This window comes from Microcebus murinus, chromosome 18 (genome assembly GCF_040939455.1).
Source record: "Microcebus murinus isolate Inina chromosome 18, M.murinus_Inina_mat1.0, whole genome shotgun sequence".
NCBI classification, from domain to species: Eukaryota; Metazoa; Chordata; class Mammalia; order Primates; family Cheirogaleidae; genus Microcebus; species Microcebus murinus.
In genome coordinates this window covers 27027462-27045875 of record NC_134121.1, presented here as the reverse complement: position 1 = coordinate 27045875, position 18414 = coordinate 27027462, and the positions used below count along the sequence as shown (strand labels likewise).

The following is an 18414-nucleotide window of genomic DNA, read 5'->3' as shown; positions in this document are numbered from 1 at the left end:
CTTGCCTGGGTCTCCAGGACCCACTTTCTGGGGCGGTGAGGACAGAACCCCAGCGTGGGGTCCGGGGCGACTGGAGCGGGCTAGAAGGCGAACGCTCAGGTGGGAGCCCGGCCGGACCCTCCGCAGGGTCGCGGGCAGGTGGGACAGCAGGCGCCGCGGAGGAGGGACGCGAGGTAGGGCCGGGCCGCCGCGCCGCGAGCGCAGGAGCAGGACGGCTGCGCGCGCCTGAGGAAGCTCTTCTCAGCTTCCGAACGATCTTCATAGCTGCTTTTCCAGTAATTTCCACAGACAGACGGCAGGGAGGAGCGAGGAGCCCGGGAAGGCGGGAAGGAGGCAGGAGGCGGGAACCTTCCCTGCTCGAGAAGGCAGTCACTAAGTTGGCGCTTCCTTTCAAAAGGCGGCAAAGTTTCCCGGGCTTTTTTTAGACACTCCGATTGGTCAGTCCACCCGCGGCGTGGGCGCCAACCGCGGGTATATAAGGACCGGACGCCGGCGACTCCAGGGAAACCCGACGGGGACCTCGGACGCGCTGCAGCCGAAAGGTAAGAGAGGGGTCCCAGCTCCTTTCTCCAAGTCCGCAGCGTTCCCCGCTTCTCCCCAGCCTCAGGGGTCTACACTGGCCCGAACCCCCACGGGGCGGAGACCCGGGCGGTGGCACCAGAGGAGAGCCGTGGCGACGCGGGGCCACATCTGTGCGTTTCTGTCTTTGCTCAGCTAGTTTGCAAATTCCCTGAAAGGCGGGCTGTGGAGGGCTGGGCGGCGGGCGCGGGGCGAGTGGAAGGGCGGAACGGGACGCCCGGCCTGGGACGCCACCAGGGCCCGGTCCCCTTTGGACAGATCCCAGAGTTTTGGGAACTGCTGGTTGAAAAACAAGCGCGGCAGGTGATTGTGTGACTGAGCAGTCACTGTAAATTATTGTCCTTAATCTAGAAGCTGAAAACCAGAATTAAAATTGCCATTACCCTGCGGGGAAGTTTATAATTTAGAGAAGGAAGAAATGGAAAAAAAAAAAAAAGTCTTCCTTGCACAAGGTCTGTGAAATGCAAGGGTGGTATTGGAGAGGCAAAGAGCTCTGTGATTTTAGTTTCTCAAGAGGTCACTTCTGTCACAGCCCGTTTCCCTTCCTGTTTGTTTATGCCTGAGGCTCTCTGTCCCCACCTGTTTCCCTCAAACCTTTATCCCAGGGTTGGGAGGGGGGAGTTTGTGCTGTGCTGACTTTACCTACAGTACACCTGTTTCTACCTGCAACGCGCCTGCGCGGAGGCCTGGCCGTTTCCATCAATTTCCACAGAGAAGTGAGAGGCAAGAAGGTCACCTTCCTCTAATCATCCTCATGCCTTTGTGCCGGCCGCTTAACCAACTAGCATCCATTGCCCACGGGGGCTCCTCTCAGGCACCTCTCCACTCCCCAACCGCTCAGACCAGGGTCCCTGGATTCTGGGGCATTTCTTTCCGTGTCTATCTAGCAAACTCTAGTACAACAGGTTTATTTTGTGTCATGTAGCATTTTAAATGCTTTACAGATATTACCTAATTTACTTCTCACAAAAAAAACCCTGTGAGGTAGGTTTTTTGGACTACTATTTGCTTGAGTAGAGAGAGGTCAGGTAAATACCCCAAACCACACAGCTAATAAATGGCAGAGCTAGGATTTGAACCCAGGAAGTCTGAATCTTCATCCCTGACCTCTGCTGCCTTTCTGTCTATATATGTTTTTGTATATAGGTCCTTTAGGACTGATTTTGGTGGAAGGAAACAGCAGACAGTGCTAATTCACTGTGTTGGTGGGAACTCTGGATATATTTAAAGGTTGGAGAAAGTTATCCTGTAAATCCAACGGAAGTAGGTGCTTTTGATTTTACAGTTCTTTGGTAAGTGTATGGATTTTTTTTCTTTTTTGAATTCTCAGCTTTTTATTGAGTTAGTTCAATTTTATTTACAGTTCCAAATTTTTATGGAAAGTATGTCTACAAAGAATCTGTAAGTGGCATTGATCATAATTTTCCTTTAAATCTAAGGATAGAGATGGAAATAAGGTTCCCTGGGCCTTTTCTGCCTGCAGGAGAATCTAAACAGATGGGTGTGGTTGCCATTTTGAATACAGTTACCAATGAATAAATATCAGCATATACTCCTTTAATATTAAATTGTATGGGGCAAAGAGAAAATATTTAACTTTGAAGTCCCCATATACCAAAACGAATATTTTACAAATAACAAGGATGTTTCAGTGATTTTGGAATGCGGAACAGAGTTGTGAGAAGTATAAATTTCTCTGCAAGTCTCCAGATTAGGCAAGAGGGTAAGGTAAGATTGTAGATGTGCCAGCCTTCATTTGTATCTAACAAATTTCTTCTAAGTATCCTCACTGCTCCATAATCTCATTCTTTCTGTCACCTGCATAAATATCCACCTTATCTGTTTGGAGGTACTAGCATCTACTAACAAGTGAGAATTGAAATTTCAAGCCTTTAAGATAGATTTTGTAGGAAAGGAAAATAAAGCTGTAATAGTCTACTTCTATAGTTTGTATATATCCCTAATGACTTCAAAATAGTTTTTGTATTTATTGATTATTCTAAATTCTATTTGTTTTTGTAAATTTTCAAATAATGCTCCCAACTATTTGTCAATTGTATTAACCTTTTAAGAAAATGCTTAATCTTGATTATCCATAATTTGTTTTTAATATATATTTTTTTGAGACAGAGTCTCAGTGTGTTGCCCAGGCTAGAGTGAGTGCCGAGACATCAGCCTAGCTCACAGCAACCTCAAACTCCTGGGCTCAAGCGATCCTCCTGCTCAGCCTCCCGAGTAGCTGGGACTACAGGCATGCGCCACCATGCCTGGCTAATTTTTTCTATATATATTAGTTGGCCAATTAATTTCTTTCTATTTATAGTAGAGACGGGGTCTCACTCTTGCTCAGGCTAGTTTCGAACTCCTAACCTTGAGCAATCTGCCCGCCTCGGCCTCCCAAAGTGCTATGATTACAGGCGTGAGCCACCACGCCCAGCCCATAATTTTTTATTTCTAAGTTTACTCTGCCCCTTTATTATTTTCCTTATTCAGTCCTAGAATCCATTGACCTTTTTACTTTGTCCTGGTCCATTAGATGCCTGCTGCCTTCACTCTCTGTCCTGTTTATCTTAGAATGCATAGTTCAGACTTCAGTCACTTCCATGATAAAATGCCATCCTTTTCTCATGATCCTTTTAATTTGGGAGAGGATGGCTTTTTAAAAATTGTGTAATAATTCAAAATTCTAGTAATGTAAATTGAATATACTAACAAAAATGCATGTCTTACCCACCTCTGACATTTAATAGGCTTTCCATTTTGCTATATTTAGCACAGGTCTTTTTCCCCCCTGAACTTACAGTGTTATATATGCAATTAACACCTTCTTAACTCTCTAGTCTCATTCCTTTTGACCATTATTGGTAACCTCTGGTAGGAAACAATGGTGCATCCTTACTCACTATGTTGTATCCTTTTACTACACATATATATTCACAAATAATATTTATTGTAGTTTTGTCTTTAAATTTTTATCTACATGTTATATATAATTTCTTGCTTTTTTATTGATATAGTTGTACATGTTTTGATACATGTAGATAGTATGTAATGATCAAATCTGGGTAATTGGGATATCTGTCACCTCAAATATTTATCTTTTCTTTATGTTGTGATTACTATAATTCTTCTCTTCTAGCTCTTTTGAAATATACACAATAAATTATTGTTAACTATAACTTCCTCATACTATCAAATACTAGAGTTTATTCCTAAGCATACCTACTCCTCTTTTTTGGTTTCCATTTGCATGGAATATCTTTATCCATGTCTTCACTTTCACTTTCAGTCTATGTGTGTCTTTATAGGTGATGTGACCTTCTTGTAGGCAGCATAGAGTGGGAACTAGTGTTTTATTACATTCAGCCGCTCTATGTCTTTTAATTGGAGCACTTGGTTCATTTACATTCAATGTTATTATTGATAGGGAAGGACTTAGGACTGCCATTTTTCTTACACTTGCTGTGTAATTCCTCTCTTCCTTTCTTACTGTCTTCCTTTGTGGTTAAGTGATTTTCTCTGGTAGCATGTTGTAATTCCTTGCTTTTTATTTTTATGATATCTAGTATAGATTTTTGCTTTGTGGTTACCATGAGGCTCACAAAAAACATCCTATAGTTACAACAAGTGTCTAAAACTGATACCAACTTAACTTTAGTCACAAAAAATGAAACGGAAACAAATTTTTTTTTTTTTTTTTTTTTTTTGAGACAGAGTCTCACTTTGTTGCCCAGGCTAGAGTGAGTGCCGTGGCGTCAGCCTGGCTCACAGCAACCTCAATCTCCGGGGCTCAGCGATCCTACTGCCTCAGCCTCCCGAGTAGCTGGGACTACAGGCATGCGCCACCATGCCCGGCTAATTTTTTTTTTGTATATATATTTTTAGTTGGTCAATTAATTTATTTCTATTTTTGGTAGAGACGGGGTCTCGCTCAGGCTGGTTTCGAACTCCTGACCTTGAGCAATCCGCCCGCCTCGGCCTCCCAAAGTGCTAGGATTACAGGCGTGAGCCACCACGCCCGGCCTCGGAAACAAATTTTTAAAACCTCTGTACACATTAACTCCATTCTTCCCCAACATTTTGAATTTTTGATGTCACAGTTTACATTTTTTTATATTACCTATCTCTTAACTGTTGTAGTTATTGTCATCTCTAATAGTTTTGTCTTTTAGTCTTCTTACAAAAGATGTAAATGACTTACATACCACAATTACAATATTAGTATAACAAACACGTTAGTGTCCTTTTCTTTTGGTTTAAAGACCTCCTTTAAGCATCTCTTGTAGGACACAGATCTGGTAGCAATATTCCCTCAGCTTTAATTGTAGGGAAAGTCTTTTATCTCTCTATCTTTGAAAGATAACTTTGGTTACAAAGTATGGGTACAGTATTTTTTCCCTTCAGCTTCTGCGGAGAAGTCTACTGCCAGGTGTCTTGGATCTCTCTAATATGTTATTTGCTTCTTTCTCTCAATGTTTTCAGGATCGTCTCTTTGTCGTTCACCTTTGTGAGTTTGATTAAAATATGTCTTGGAGTGTTCTTATTTGAGTTGAATCTGATTGGTGGCTTTTGCTCTTCCGGTACCTGGATATTTATATCCTTCTTCAGCTTTGGGAAATTTTCTAATATTATTTGTTTGAATAACTTTCTTCCCCTTTGTCTTTCTCAGTTCCCTCTTTAACTCTGATTACCCAAATATTTGCTCTTTTGATGTTGTACCATAGTTCAAATATGCTTTGTTCATTCCTTTTCGTTCTTTTTACTCTTTTCTTCTCTGTGTGTTTTTAAATAGTCTGTCTTCAAGCTCACTGGTTCCTTCTTCTGTTTGATCAATTCTGCTGTCAGTGTTCTCTGTTTCATTTTTCATTTCATTCATCATATTTTTCAGCTCCAGAATTGTTGGAATTTAAAAAATTATTTCAATCTCTGATGAATTTCTCTGATAAATTTCTGAGTTGGTGTTCTATGTTTTCTTGAAGTTTGTTGATCTTCCATAAAACAACTATTTTGAATTTTATGTCTGAGAGATCACACATCTTTATAACTTTAGGGTTGGTTTCTGGTGCCTTATTTTATCTGTTTGGTGAGGTCATATTTCACTGAATGTTCTTGATGCTTGTACAAGTTCTAAGGGAATTTATTGCTACCAGTCAGGTATTTATTTTAGTCTTCGCAGTCTGGTTTGTTCTGTGCCAGTCCTTCTTCAGAGTGCCTTTCAGGCATTCTAAGCCAACTCTCATGTCCCCTGAGGCTATGGCCACTGCAGCCATCTCAGCCCTAGAGGACACTGTAAGCTCAGACTTGCTAGGAGCTTCAAGAAGACTCAGAGGTTGGTGTGGCTTTCTGGCCACATCTGGACCCGGGGAAGACCCAAGGAGGGTTCTGGTCTGTATAAGAATGCTGGCCATGGATCTGCATCTAGAAGACTGTCCCAGTGGCCCAAATGGGTATGCCCCCCAGCAGATCTATGCAAAGGCAGGCTATGTCCACAACTGCAGCAAGAGGGGCTAGAGTTGGGATTGGACCCCTTCAAGATGTGCTCTGGGAAGCAGGCTGGGCCCGTCTCACTTACTCAGACAGGTGTGTATCACCCTAAAGGTCCCTGAACATGTGGAGTAAGTTCCTCAGGTGCAATAGGAGGGACTAGAAGCTGAAACTGGTCCCCCTCACCATCTGCTGTGGGATGTAGGTTGGTGAGCCCATCATGGAGGCTCAGACTCTTTGGCTTAGAGATATGGGCAAGTCTCCCGTGGGGACCTTGTGGAAGCAGCTCTGCAGTGGGACTTCAGCTGAGGAAGGCTGGAACAGTGCCACCAGGCAACTTTCAGGTTCACTGCCAAAGCCCAATATCAGTGGGCAAATAAGCTTTTCTGCTAAGGCACTAGTGTGTGTGATTCCTACTGGACCCCTTGGCAAATGGTTTTCAATGCAGGCTTAAAGGCAAATTGTGCTATAGCCAAGCCCATTGGGAGACCAAGCCAGTTTCAGGCTTGAACCCAGAAGTAAGCTTGGCAGGGCAGATCAGACAACTGAGTGTTGGTCTGGATTCTCAGAATGACCTTCCTAGTACTTGGGCTCCACTGGGGTTTCATGAATTCCTACCTGAATCCTGAGTCTCGTCCAGAGAGATTTTTGACTGTGCAAGGTACAGAATTCTTGTTGTCATGGGGGATATGAGCAGGTTACCTTCTATTCTGCCATCATGATGATATCACTTGAAATGTGGGTTTCTTGCTTATCATTATGCTTTGTAAATTTATCTATGTTTATGTATGAGTGGGGCTTTGCTCATTGCATCTGCTGTATTAATCTTTTCTTGCATGTCAGTCCTTTGTTTCCCATATCAAAAATCTATCTTGTTCTTTATAATGTCTGTTTCAAACTTTTGCCAGTCTATTAAAATATTTTTGTTCTTCTGCCTTTGCATCAAGTGACTCTGTCTCAGGATGACTTTATTTCCTACCTCAAAGGGAAAAGAGAAGGTATTAGTGGGTGCTTTGTCAACTTCAATTTCCTCCCACCAAACTGACAAACCTACCTTCACCGATGCTAATTAATTTCTTTTCTCCTCCTCCTGATTTTCTTCCATATTCTGGATCACATTCATTCCCTACCTCTTTTCAGGGCCTTCAGTATTTCAATCATCCCACCTTCCTTCTAAATCTTAAAATTTTCACTTCCCTGCTGGATCCCTCCCATGCATGTTAAATATTTTCAAGCCTTTCCCAGCTCAAAAAAATTCTTCAACTTCTTCTCTTTCTGCAGCTCCATACCTATCTCTCCTCCTTCATAGCCTGATCTATCAACAAGTTGTACAGACTCAATAATGTTATTTCCTTACCTCCCATTCATTGCAAATGAACACATTGCAAAATGATGACAATAATACATGTTCCTTTACTGAATACCTGTGAACCAAAGCATAGCATTAAATGCTTAGTGTGAATTATCTTGATTAATCCTCAAAATAAGTCATATTAAGGTAGATGCACCACATATGGAAGTAACATTCATCAGGTGTCGGGCAGGTGGGAGAGGGGAGGAAGGGATGAGTAAATTCACACCTAATTGGTGCAGTGCACTGTCTGGGGGATGGGCACACTAGCTCGGGTAGTGCAGATACAATATATGTAACGTAAACGTTTCTACCCTGGTAATATTCTGAAATTTTAAAAAAGGTACATGTACCCTGTCTTATATATAAGAAAACAGAGTTAAAAAGAGGAAACATTTAGGCTAATAATATAACACTATTAAATGACAACTGGAATTCAAGCCATCTTCATTGACTCTAGTGTCTTAGACCTTAGCCCCTGGTATGTTGCATCCTATCTGCTGTTCCCCAGTTGTCTTAACAGCATTTTTCAAACTCACCAATTATCTCAGTTTTACTAAACCTAATAACACTTCCCAGTCATCACCTAGTTGCACCTGTCAGCTAGATACTGTAAAAGTTCAGCAGGTGACCTTGTTTGGGCTTCCCTAATGCCATATTCCCTTGGTTTTTCTCCTACCTCTTTGGTTTTTCATGCTCAGTCCTCTCCACAGTCTCCTTTTTGATGTTTTCTCCTTTTACTCATTCCCTTTGTTGATATTCATTGGAAATTTGTCCTAAACAAAGGTATGTTTGTGCCATGGTGCACATCTCCCTCAGGTGATCCCAGCACTCATGTGCTTCGGTGCTGATGACTTCACCTGGCCAACTCCAGAGCATCCTGTAGGTCCTGGCTTAAATGTTACTCTCTCCTGGAAGTCTTATTGAACTATTATCTCCAGATTAGTTCAGATACTCCTTTAATGTGTTTCCCCTCTTATATCCCATATCACACATAATGATAAATGCTGATTTCATAGCCCCCTTTCCTGCCAGACAGCTCCTAAAAGGAAGGTTCTATTTCCTGTCTTGCTCACTAGTCCATTGCCTTCTCCCAGCACATATTTGAAACACATTAAAGATTTTTAATATATGAACTGCATGCATGGAATAATTAATTTCTTAGTCAAAGTGAAGAAAATGTTCTAATAGTTTCATCTGTAGGATCAACATGGAGACAAATCAGTGCTACCCGGTGGTGGAACGATCTCACCCAGACTTGGTCATCAACATAGGAGAAGTGTCTCTTGGAGAAGGAAACAGAAAAAAGCTGAATATAACTCAGAAACAAGAGAAGACAAGGTTTACACAGGCCGCGTGTGCTTTATTAAACTCAGGAGGAGGAGTCATTCTGATAGAAATGGCAAACAACCATGAGCGTCCTGTGGAGCTGGGACACGATTTAGAACAGTCTTTGAGATACCTTATTGAGTCTACCGATTTTCACACTTTCTTTGAGCACAACCAACAAGAGAGGCATTTTTCCATTTTTGTTAAGTCTTGGAGCAGTGAAGACAGTTCTATGAAGCCTGGAATTTGCAGCCTAAGTTCTTCACTATACCGTAGATCTGGCACCTCTTCACTTACCATGAGTTCAAGTGAGGCATTCGATTTCCTAAAGACAAAGAAAAAAGATGCAAAAAATAGTTTGACTAATGAAGGATCTCCCCCTAGTAAAATACCCAAAGCTGACTGTCGGAGCACCTCTGAATCACTTGCTGCATACGAAATTTTCCAAAAGAACAGGCTTAACTATGGTGAAATCCTGCCATTTACCGAATCTCAGTCCACAGAGTTTAAACAGTTTGCTACAAAAAACATCCAAAAATATGTACAAGAGATCATTCCAGAGTATGTCTCAGCATTTTCGAACAGCGAGGGAGGCTATCTTTTTATTGGAGTGGATAATGAGAGTAAAGAAGTCCGGGGATGTACAAAAGAAAATGTTGACCGAAACTCTTTGAAAAATGTAATAGCAACAGCAATTTCCAACGTGCCCGTTGTCCACTTTTGCTCTTCCAAACCAAGTCTGCAGTGCACCACAAAAATCATAGATGTGTTCAAGGATGATGGAGAGTTGTATGGTTATCTCTGTGTGGTTAGGGTGGAGCCATTCTGCTGTGCAGTGTTCTCAGGCAATCCCAAATCGTGGATGGTGAAGAACATGCGCATCCACAGGCTGAAAGCTGAGGAGTGGGTACACATGATGATAGATCCTGATCCAGGTAAGGTGGAGCAAGTGCCTCCCTCCCTGTCCTCCAGCCTCCTCAGCATCTCCATGTCCTCCTCCATTCTCTCTGACTCTGAGCTCCTCACACACACTGAAATTTACTTTCTTTAGATGTCCATGTTTTTTATATATGGGAAGGTTTTATTGGGTGAGAAAAAGCCAAAATCAGATATTTTGTGAATTGATTTCCCACAAAAGAATTAGTAAAGGGAAATTTGGAAATGGATTCCTTTATTAAAATCCTCTAATTGGAATGTGCTAGACCCTCATTACTATGAGGGTCAGTAACCTTGTACCTCAGTTTAGCATGAGATCAACTCTGAAAGACAAGAGGCAGCATTGGGTGAGGTTTGTTTTGTTGGAGTTAGTGGAGGTGTATGAGCAGGAATATAAATCACATGATGATTAGAATTTAAAAAGAGTATTTTAAGTTTCACTACAATTCCAGGAAGGAGCTATTCAAACATAGAAGAGGGAGCATTATATTGAATAGGAAATCTCCATTCAAGATTCAAAAGAAGGGCTTTGTAATGGTGCATCTTTTGGAAGCTTGAGATTGGGTCAGGGAAGGGTGAAGTATCTGACTTTGGGACCTGAATTGTACCATGTGAAGTGAAATTTAGGCACAGCTTTCAATGGTCTATTCTGGCAATGAGGGATGAAATCCTACAGGATAAACTGTCCTTTCTTTTCAGAGTTACTTTCAGACTTGGCAGAGGCTTTTGAATCGCAGCTGAGCCTGTCCCACAGGCCTCCACTTTGCAGACCGGTGTATTCTAAGAAAGGTCTGGAACATAAAGTAGATCTCCAACGACATTTGTTTCCAGGTACTAACTGCCTGTTTTTACATTAGGAGAAAGGGAGATGATTTAATACAGTTGGCTAAAAACAAATCCATGAAAGACTGTGTTCTGCAAATCCGAGTGTATAAAGTGACAGTGCCACAAGCCTCTTGGGGTTGAGTTTCAGGTACCCTTAGAAATCATCTAGCTTAGTGGTTGCCAAATCTTGCTGATTATCAGAAATGCTGTAGGAGGTAGTTAAACATGCAGTTGTCCAGGTCCCCACCAAGAACTTATAAAGGTGTAATTTCCAGGGATGAGGCCTTGGCATGTGCATTTGAGCAAGCTTCTCAAATTCTTCTGATGCTCTGCTTGGTTTGCAACCACTCATCTAATACAAGTGCAGGCAAACAAGGGGGCACTGTGGAATAATAGACCACTACTGTTCAGTTTTTCAGAGATGGAGGAATCATATCTGTAATAAGAATAAAAGTGTTCACCTGGTAGAATATAAAAACACAGAGAAACCACAAGTAATTTCTGTTAAAGGGACTAGAAGGAATGAGTCACCAGTGGCCCAGAGGAAGCGCAAAATAATCATTCAAGACCATAGACAGTGTAAAGTAGCCTGTTTACCTGCTGTCCAGATAATTTTTAGCAAGGGTATATCCAGGAATTTGTACTTACAAAAGGAAACCTAGATTTCTAGAAGAGGAAAATGACTTGAATAACTTATACATTGAAAATATTAAATGTGTGGTCTAACAGTAGAACATAATATGCAAATATCATACAATCTCTAGATATTTATTGTGAGCCTGATAATTAATATGTTATCTCTGCCTTAGGCCCATTTTCAACCAAATAGTTTTCTTACTTACCTGAGATCTTCGTAGTTATTAGCTTATCAGAATTGTTTTTTAACATTCCACAATAAGAGTATGAGGTACAAGCATAATCCAATACATACATGGTTTTCACTTTGTCAGGCTCAGTAAATTCCATTTTACTTGACACACTCTACTCTCCATGAGATACATAGAAGGGCAACATCATTCAGTTTACCACATTTGTACGGTGTCTGTTAAACAGCGGTACACCAGAGGGAATTTCTCCTAAATTGCATGATTATCTAGGAGGTGGGGGGGCTTTACTGTTTCTTTTAAATGTAAGATGTGATTAATACAAAATAGTACAAACACGTTTTTGAACTGTTTTCTATTTTTTCCACATCTAGTGACATCAGATCCTTTGAGATATACTCCCGAATCCCTCTGGACGGAGCTATCCTCAGAGCATGAAGGGCTGGAGGAGTTAATAAATAAGCATATGCGTCCTTTCTCCCAGGGAATTTTGATCTTCTCCAGAAGCTGGGCTGTGGACCTGAACTTGCACAAGAAGGAAGGAGTCATCTGTGATGCTCTGCTGATAGCACAGAACAGCCCCCCCATTCTCTACACCATTCTCGGGGAGCAGGAGGCAGGGGGGCAGAGCTACTGCACTCGCACAGCCTTTGCTTTGAAGCAGAAGCTGGTGAACACAGGGGGCTACACTGGGAAGGTGTGTGTCAAGGCCAAGGTCCTCTGCATGAGTCCTCAGTGCACCACAGAGTGCTTGGAGGGTGCAGTCTCTCTGATAGATTACCCCGGGTCCTATAGCCTGGGAGACACCCAGCAAGTGGAAGCCTTGCTGCAGGCCCTCGTGATTGTCCTGCTCGGCTTCAGGTCTTTCCTGAGTGACCAGCTTGGCTGTGAGGTTCTAAATCTGCTCACAGCCCAACAGTATGAGCTATTCTCTACAAACCTCCGCAAGAACAGAGAGTTGTTCGTCCATGGCTTGCCTGGCTCAGGGAAGACAATCATGGCCATGAAGATCATGGAGAAGATCAGGAATGTGTTTCACTGTGAGACACGTAGAATTCTCTACATTTGTGAGAACCAGCCACTGAGGAACTTTGTCAGGTAAGCAGTTGGACCTTATGTTGGTTAAGTGTTATTTAATCTGGGTTTAATTTCTTTGCTATGTCACCTTGTTCCTTGAAAATTAGGTGGTAAGTTGATCTGACAACAGACTGTATTCAGGTGGGCCCGATAGAGTAATGTTCTCCCTTTTTTTAGTTAGGGAAAACCTGAATGTATCATTTTAATTTTCACAGGAAGAAGAAGATCTGTGAGGCAGTGACCCGGAAAACCTTCATGAGAGATAACTTTAAAGATATTGATCACATCATCATTGATGAAGCTCAGAATTTCCGCATGGAAGATGGGGACTGGTATTGGAAAGCAAAAACCATCACTCAGAGAGCTAAGGGTTGCCCAGGAATCCTCTGGATCTTTCTGGACTACTTCCAAACCAGCCACATGTGTCCCAGTGGCCTCCCCTCTTACTCATGCCAGTATCCAAGAGAACAGCTCACCAGAGTGGTCCGCAATGCAGACGACATAGCCAAGTACCTACGAGAAATAATGCAGGCGATCAGAGAAAATCCTCCACCTAACCTCCCCTCTGAGTATCTGGCCATGAGCCATGAAGCTGAATGGGTTCCAGGTGTAGCAGGCAACATAACGATTAAAGACTTGGACTTGGAGGAGATGATCATCTATGTAGCAGATGAGTGCCACTTTCTCTTGAGGAATGGTTACTCTTCCAAAGATATTGTTGTGCTTTTCAGCACAGCAAGTGAAATGAACAAATATAAGGATAAGTTTTTGAAAGAAATGAGGAAGAGAAAATTTTCTCAAATTGATGATGAATCCACTTTTACTGATGCCAACCTGGACAGTGTCCGTCGATTTTCAGGCCTGGAGAGAAACATTGTGTTTGGAATCAATCCCAGCACAGCTGAGGCAGCCATTTTTGACAATCTTCTGCTCTGTCTGGCCTCCAGGGCAAATAAACATCTATACATTCTCAGGCTTTCCAACTGATAGGAAGACCTCAGTCTAAGAAGTAATAAAGATAAAATATAGCCTTTGTTCCTGCAGTTTCAGAAAAGGAATGTCTATTCTCATCAGGAAAGTATTATTTCTAAAGCAGAGCCTTTAAAGAGAACTCGCTTCAGAGTTGTCGCTATATTCTTTGAAAGGACCTTCTGAAAAGTCAGATTCTGATTGGTTGTGTTAACTAATACTCTTCTTACCTTGCCATTCTTATGCATATTGAAATCCCATTGTTAAAAATTTACAAGTATGCTTTCTTCATTCACTAAGCCCAAAGAGGATTGTTGATATTTCCTTCTTTGTCCACACCTGGAAATACAATGAAACCTGTGACTACACTACATTTCTTTTTAGGAAGAGTTCAAGAATCTGTTGTTCTTTAACAAAGAGTAATATGAAGTGGACCATTAATCGAAATGCTGATTTCTTGGTAAATATTCTCACCGTGGTCAATTTCAAGCTAACTATGTGACGTTGGCAGGCTCATGACATCCCTGAAAAATTAGCATTTTGCCTTTGGGAACAGATATGAGCCAGCTGCAGCATATCACTACAACTTCAGCCATTCCAGCAAAATTTGGTGTGCCTCTTTCCCAGCCTCAATATTTTTAGAAAGAGGAAACATTTATAGCAGAAAAATGGAATATTATAAACTTTTAAGTACTTAGTTGTTTTTACATCAATATTTATAAATATTGTGCTCTGGTCAAAAAATGAAACTTACCTTTTTATGGAACAATTCATAACTCAGTTGAGTTATCTCAAAAGGCAACTTTTCCAAGTAGAAAACTATTATGATATTCATTGCTCTGAAGACTAATTTCTACCATTAATTTAATATATTATGCAATAGATTAGCAAAAAGAATAAAGCTCACCAGAAATATATGGCCATGAAGCAGAGGAATGTTGCCACACAACATTTAAACATGAAATTTTTTAAATGTTAAGAAGCAGTTGCAACTACAGAAGGATACCACAAATCAGAAATAAGAAAATAAGGATAAGCTATGGCCCAACAAAAAGAGGATGTGAAATGTAAACTAACTCAATCAAGAGAGGAAGCAAAACACAAAATTCAGAAGACTGGATTACAAGATGCACAAGGAACAATAGACACATGGAAATCAGAATAACCTAAAAATATAAATAAGAAAAGCCAAGGCCGGGCACGGTGGCTCACGCCTGTAATCCTAGCACTCTGGGAGGCCGAGGCGGGCGGATTGCTCGAGGTCAGGAGTTCAAAACCAGCCTGAGCAAGAGCGAGACCCCGTCTCTACTATAATTGGAAAGAAATTAATTGGCCAACTAAAAATATATACAAAAATTAGCCGGGCATGGTGACGCATGCCTGTAGTCCCAGCTACTTGGGAGGCTGAGGCAGCAGGATCGCTTGAGCCCAGGAGTTTGAGGTTGCTGTGAGCTAGGCTGATGCCACGGCAGTCACTCTAGCCTGGGCAACAAAGTGAGAGTCTGTCTCAAAAAAAAAAAAAAAGAAAAGAAAAGCCAAAAAGGCAAATAGAAGTAAAGAAAGATTTTTAAGAGATTAGAAAGAGATACTTACAAAAGATACACAATGCATTTTCAATGTCTATAAAATTGGAGTCCCTCAAAGAGTAAAATAAAGTAGAACAGAACAAACATTTAAAATGATAACTTACTAAAATGTGTCTGAAATAAAAGAACCCCTGAATTTACATATCATAGAGGACTACGGTATATCTAGGAAGTTTAACATGGATACATAACCAATACACTTGTTGGGCTGTAAAAATAGACTCCACTGGCAGCCACACAAAAAGACTGACTCATAAGAAAAAGAGTATCAGGTTAGCACCAGCCTTTTCAGCAGAATGTTCCATGCCAGAAAAGAGCCAAGATACACCAACAAAGGAGCCCTGAAAAGGAAACATGAGCCATGGATGTGGGAACCAATGCTTTTACATACAACATGTATATACGTAAGAATTCAGGGAATCTTAATCTCATGATCCCTTCCTGGGGAATTTATTAAAGGATGATCTTCACCCAACTGGGAAATGATTGTAGAAACTTTAGCAAAAAGATTATCAATGAACACAGCCTATAATTAACTGCAGATCCCCAACAATATTGGGGATTAAGGATGATAAAAAATGCATAAATTGCATATACCATGACAATATGGAATTCATATACTTAAGGAGAGAAAATACAGGAGAAGATAGAAAGTTTTCTTATTGTCTCTCAGGTTGTAGCTGACAGAAAGATCACCACTTTAAATTGGTAAATAACTCTCTTTATGAAAATTAAGTATACTTAGAATTATAAATACTAAAAATATAATACTATTAAATTGGATGACAGAGGAGAGAGAATTTACTTTCATCAAGATAATTTTATCAAGGCTTATGGTAGGGAACTGTCTAAAGAAGATATTTTATAGATATTGCATGTTTGTTTTGTTTTTCCTTATAAATCTCTCTCCTGTTTTATTCTGTCCTGAAATTCTGTTCATTTCCTAGGCAAAGTGCTATAGATTTTCTTATGATTTGTTGCTTCTTCTAACCAGTCAATCGCCTTTTGCTCTTATCTTTCACCCATGGCATAGACTGCTGATTGTCTCTCAATGTTTATGCTTTTCTTTTTCTGTAGTAATAGTCATTTTGGGAGAGCAAATGACAAACTGAAACAAAAGTGATTTTTCCCAGCCTCCCTTGAAGCCAACTAGGGCCACGGGACCAAATTCTGGCCAAAGGATATGAGCAGAAATGATGTGTTTAGCATTCAGTAGATGTCCTTAAGCAGTGCTTCTTGATGGCTTTTTTGAAGAAATGATGCATTTTTCCATCAGCCAATTCTATTGGGTGAGTGAGTATTAAGTACCCCCAGAGAATACTCTGGCCTCCCCCATAGTTTTTTTGACCTGTGTAGCAGCAAACCATTTTCCTCTTCATAATCAAGATCAATCACCCAGCAAGTAGGATAGCCATCTCTTCTGATTATTGATCCAGCAGCCTAAGAAGCCCAAAAAGACTGGAATGGCCGGTTGCAGTGGCTCATGCCTGTGATCCTAGCACTTTGGGAGGCTGAGGCGGGAGGATTGCTTGAGGTCAGGAGTTTGAGGCCAGCCTGAGCAAGAGTGAGACCCCATCTCTACAAAAGGAAAAATTAGCTAGGCGCCATGGTGTGTATCTGTAGTCCCAGCTAGTTCCCCACCATGTAACAGAAACACTGTGCTGGTCAGGGGTGCTGGGCAAAATTGTTACAGAGAAGACTAAGCAGGTACCAAGATAACTTGAGGGGGGGTGCACCCAGAACTTGACTTGAAACTGTAAGTACAGACTGGCCCTGACTGCCTTAGAATTGCTTTAGCAGTCATATAGTGCCCTTCAGCTCATTGTCTACCTAAATCTCCACCTAGTAGAGAACTGTAATATCATTAACATAACATGGGTTGGTTGCACAAGGGCATAATGTGTGTGTGGTTTGTTTCACTGTGAACAAACAATGATACAATGTAAAAGCTGTGCATGACTCATTGGGAAGGGATTTAAGGCAACACCACAGAGTGGGCAGATGTGGATTTTGCATGCAAGAAAACTATGGAAGAAATTACTGCGCTGCTCAGGAGCAAGCACCCGTATAAGTAACCTCTAATAAATTCATCTGATTTGTCAAGCTGGACTTGTCGGAGTCATTCTTTGGTCTCTTGGAAGCCTCTCAGTTTGGGGGGTGGTTTTTGTACTGTCATGTGATTTTCCTGAAACAAGCCTTGACTTTCAAATTATTGGGACCAGGACTATGTTTGGGTATTAGAACCTCCAAACCTACTGCATGAAAGTGACAGTGGATGGTAAAAGGTCTACTCTACCCTACTTCCACCCCTTGGTTCTCAGACTGGTATATTCTGGTATATACTAACTCCCAGAGGGAAGTACCCCAACCTTGTAGGCATTGTGTCCCAGTGGGGGGTATACGTTCTACAAAGCCAGCTGATTCTGAGTGAGGGCCACATGGTAAAAACTGAATTCTCTGGCCTTGAGCCCATTGCTATACTGTTGCGGTATACCATGAAGGTAAGATGGGTTCCTTCGCTTACCATTGTGGCGATACGACTTCCTTGTTTGGAGGCAATGTTTTATGTCAATAAGGCATTCTCTAAGTCCATGAAGGGTGATACTAGCAGGAACTTTGTGGACAGGGAAGGAACACTCACATCTAGAATATGTACGTGTTCCTGTGAGCCACCATGTTTTGTCTGGTTTCCGTGGGGACTGCTGGCTATCTTGAGGACTCTGCATCAGGCCCCTGTTGTCAGCAGGGTGAACAACTCAGCAATGGTGGGAGCCTGATCAATCTTAGTAAGGGGAAGTCCACGTTCACTAGCCCGTGCATACCCTCTCTTTCAGAAATGTTGGGTTATAACAGGATTCCAGGGTGTGGAACTCTAATTATAGACCATACCTCCCATGGTAGCTTAAAATCTCACAAAGAAAACATTAGGCCCAAATGGTTTCACTGGCAAGTTTTATCAAATGTTCAAGGAACAGAGAATTCCATTTTTACACAAAATATTCCAAGGTATTAAAAAATAAAGAGAACACTTCATTTCGCAAGAGCATTATGAGGAAAACACCCTAGATCATTCAAACCAATAAACAAGAGCAACTATTCTTCAATAAATGGTAGTAAATCAAATATAGCAAATGTATAATACATCATTTATCCCAGGAATGCAACACATACATTCTGCCAAGAATATAATACATACATTTATACTAAGAATGCAAGGTTTGGTTTAACATGTGAAAATCAATTAATGTGATCTACCACGTCAACAGATTAAAGGAGAAAAATGATGTATTGAGCTCAAAGGAGGCAGAAAAAGCACTTAAATGTTATTTGACATACATTCAAGATAAAAACCCACAGCAAACTAGAACTAAAGAGGAACTTCCTTTTCCTGTTGAAGGGTATTTTCAAATGCTCCTTCCACATGCTATACTTAATGTTAAATGGTGGGAGCTTT

General features: G+C 41.2%; 2 protein-coding genes across 4 annotated transcripts in view; both read left to right on the top strand.

Moving 5' to 3' along the window:
• Positions 1–18414, top strand: part of NLE1 (notchless homolog 1) — a 350374-nt gene that overhangs the window by 251923 nt on the left and 80037 nt on the right. The gene's annotated exons all lie outside the window — the stretch shown is intronic.
• Positions 447–17060, top strand: LOC105884199 (schlafen family member 13-like). 3 transcript variants are annotated; one of them, XM_012787946.3, is made up of 6 exons: positions 447–542; positions 1726–1871; positions 8618–9678; positions 10379–10510; positions 11703–12426; positions 12621–17060. In XM_012787946.3, the coding sequence occupies exons 3-6, from the start codon at positions 8625–8627 to the stop codon at positions 13390–13392; spliced, it is 2682 nt and encodes an 893-aa protein (XP_012643400.2). In that variant the 5' UTR covers positions 447–542; positions 1726–1871; positions 8618–8624; the 3' UTR covers positions 13393–17060. The 3 variants fall into 3 exon arrangements, with proteins under 3 accessions (XP_012643400.2, XP_012643464.2, XP_012643521.2); XM_012788010.3 differs by having other exon boundaries at positions 8606–9678; XM_012788067.3 differs by lacking the exon at positions 1726–1871 and having other exon boundaries at positions 508–542.

What these genes read in the sequence shown, in the direction of transcription:
- LOC105884199 (XM_012787946.3), top strand. Translation starts at nt 8,625, where the DNA reads ATGGAGACAAATCAGTGCTACCCGGTGGTGGAACGATCTCACCCAGAC. An exon ending in GATGATAGATCCTGATCCAG is followed by an intron (nt 9,679 to 10,378) that starts GTAAGGTGGAGC and finishes CTTTCTTTTCAG; the next exon opens with AGTTACTTTCAGACTTGGCA. An exon ending in CCAACGACATTTGTTTCCAG is followed by an intron (nt 10,511 to 11,702) that starts GTACTAACTGCC and finishes TTCCACATCTAG; the next exon opens with TGACATCAGATCCTTTGAGA.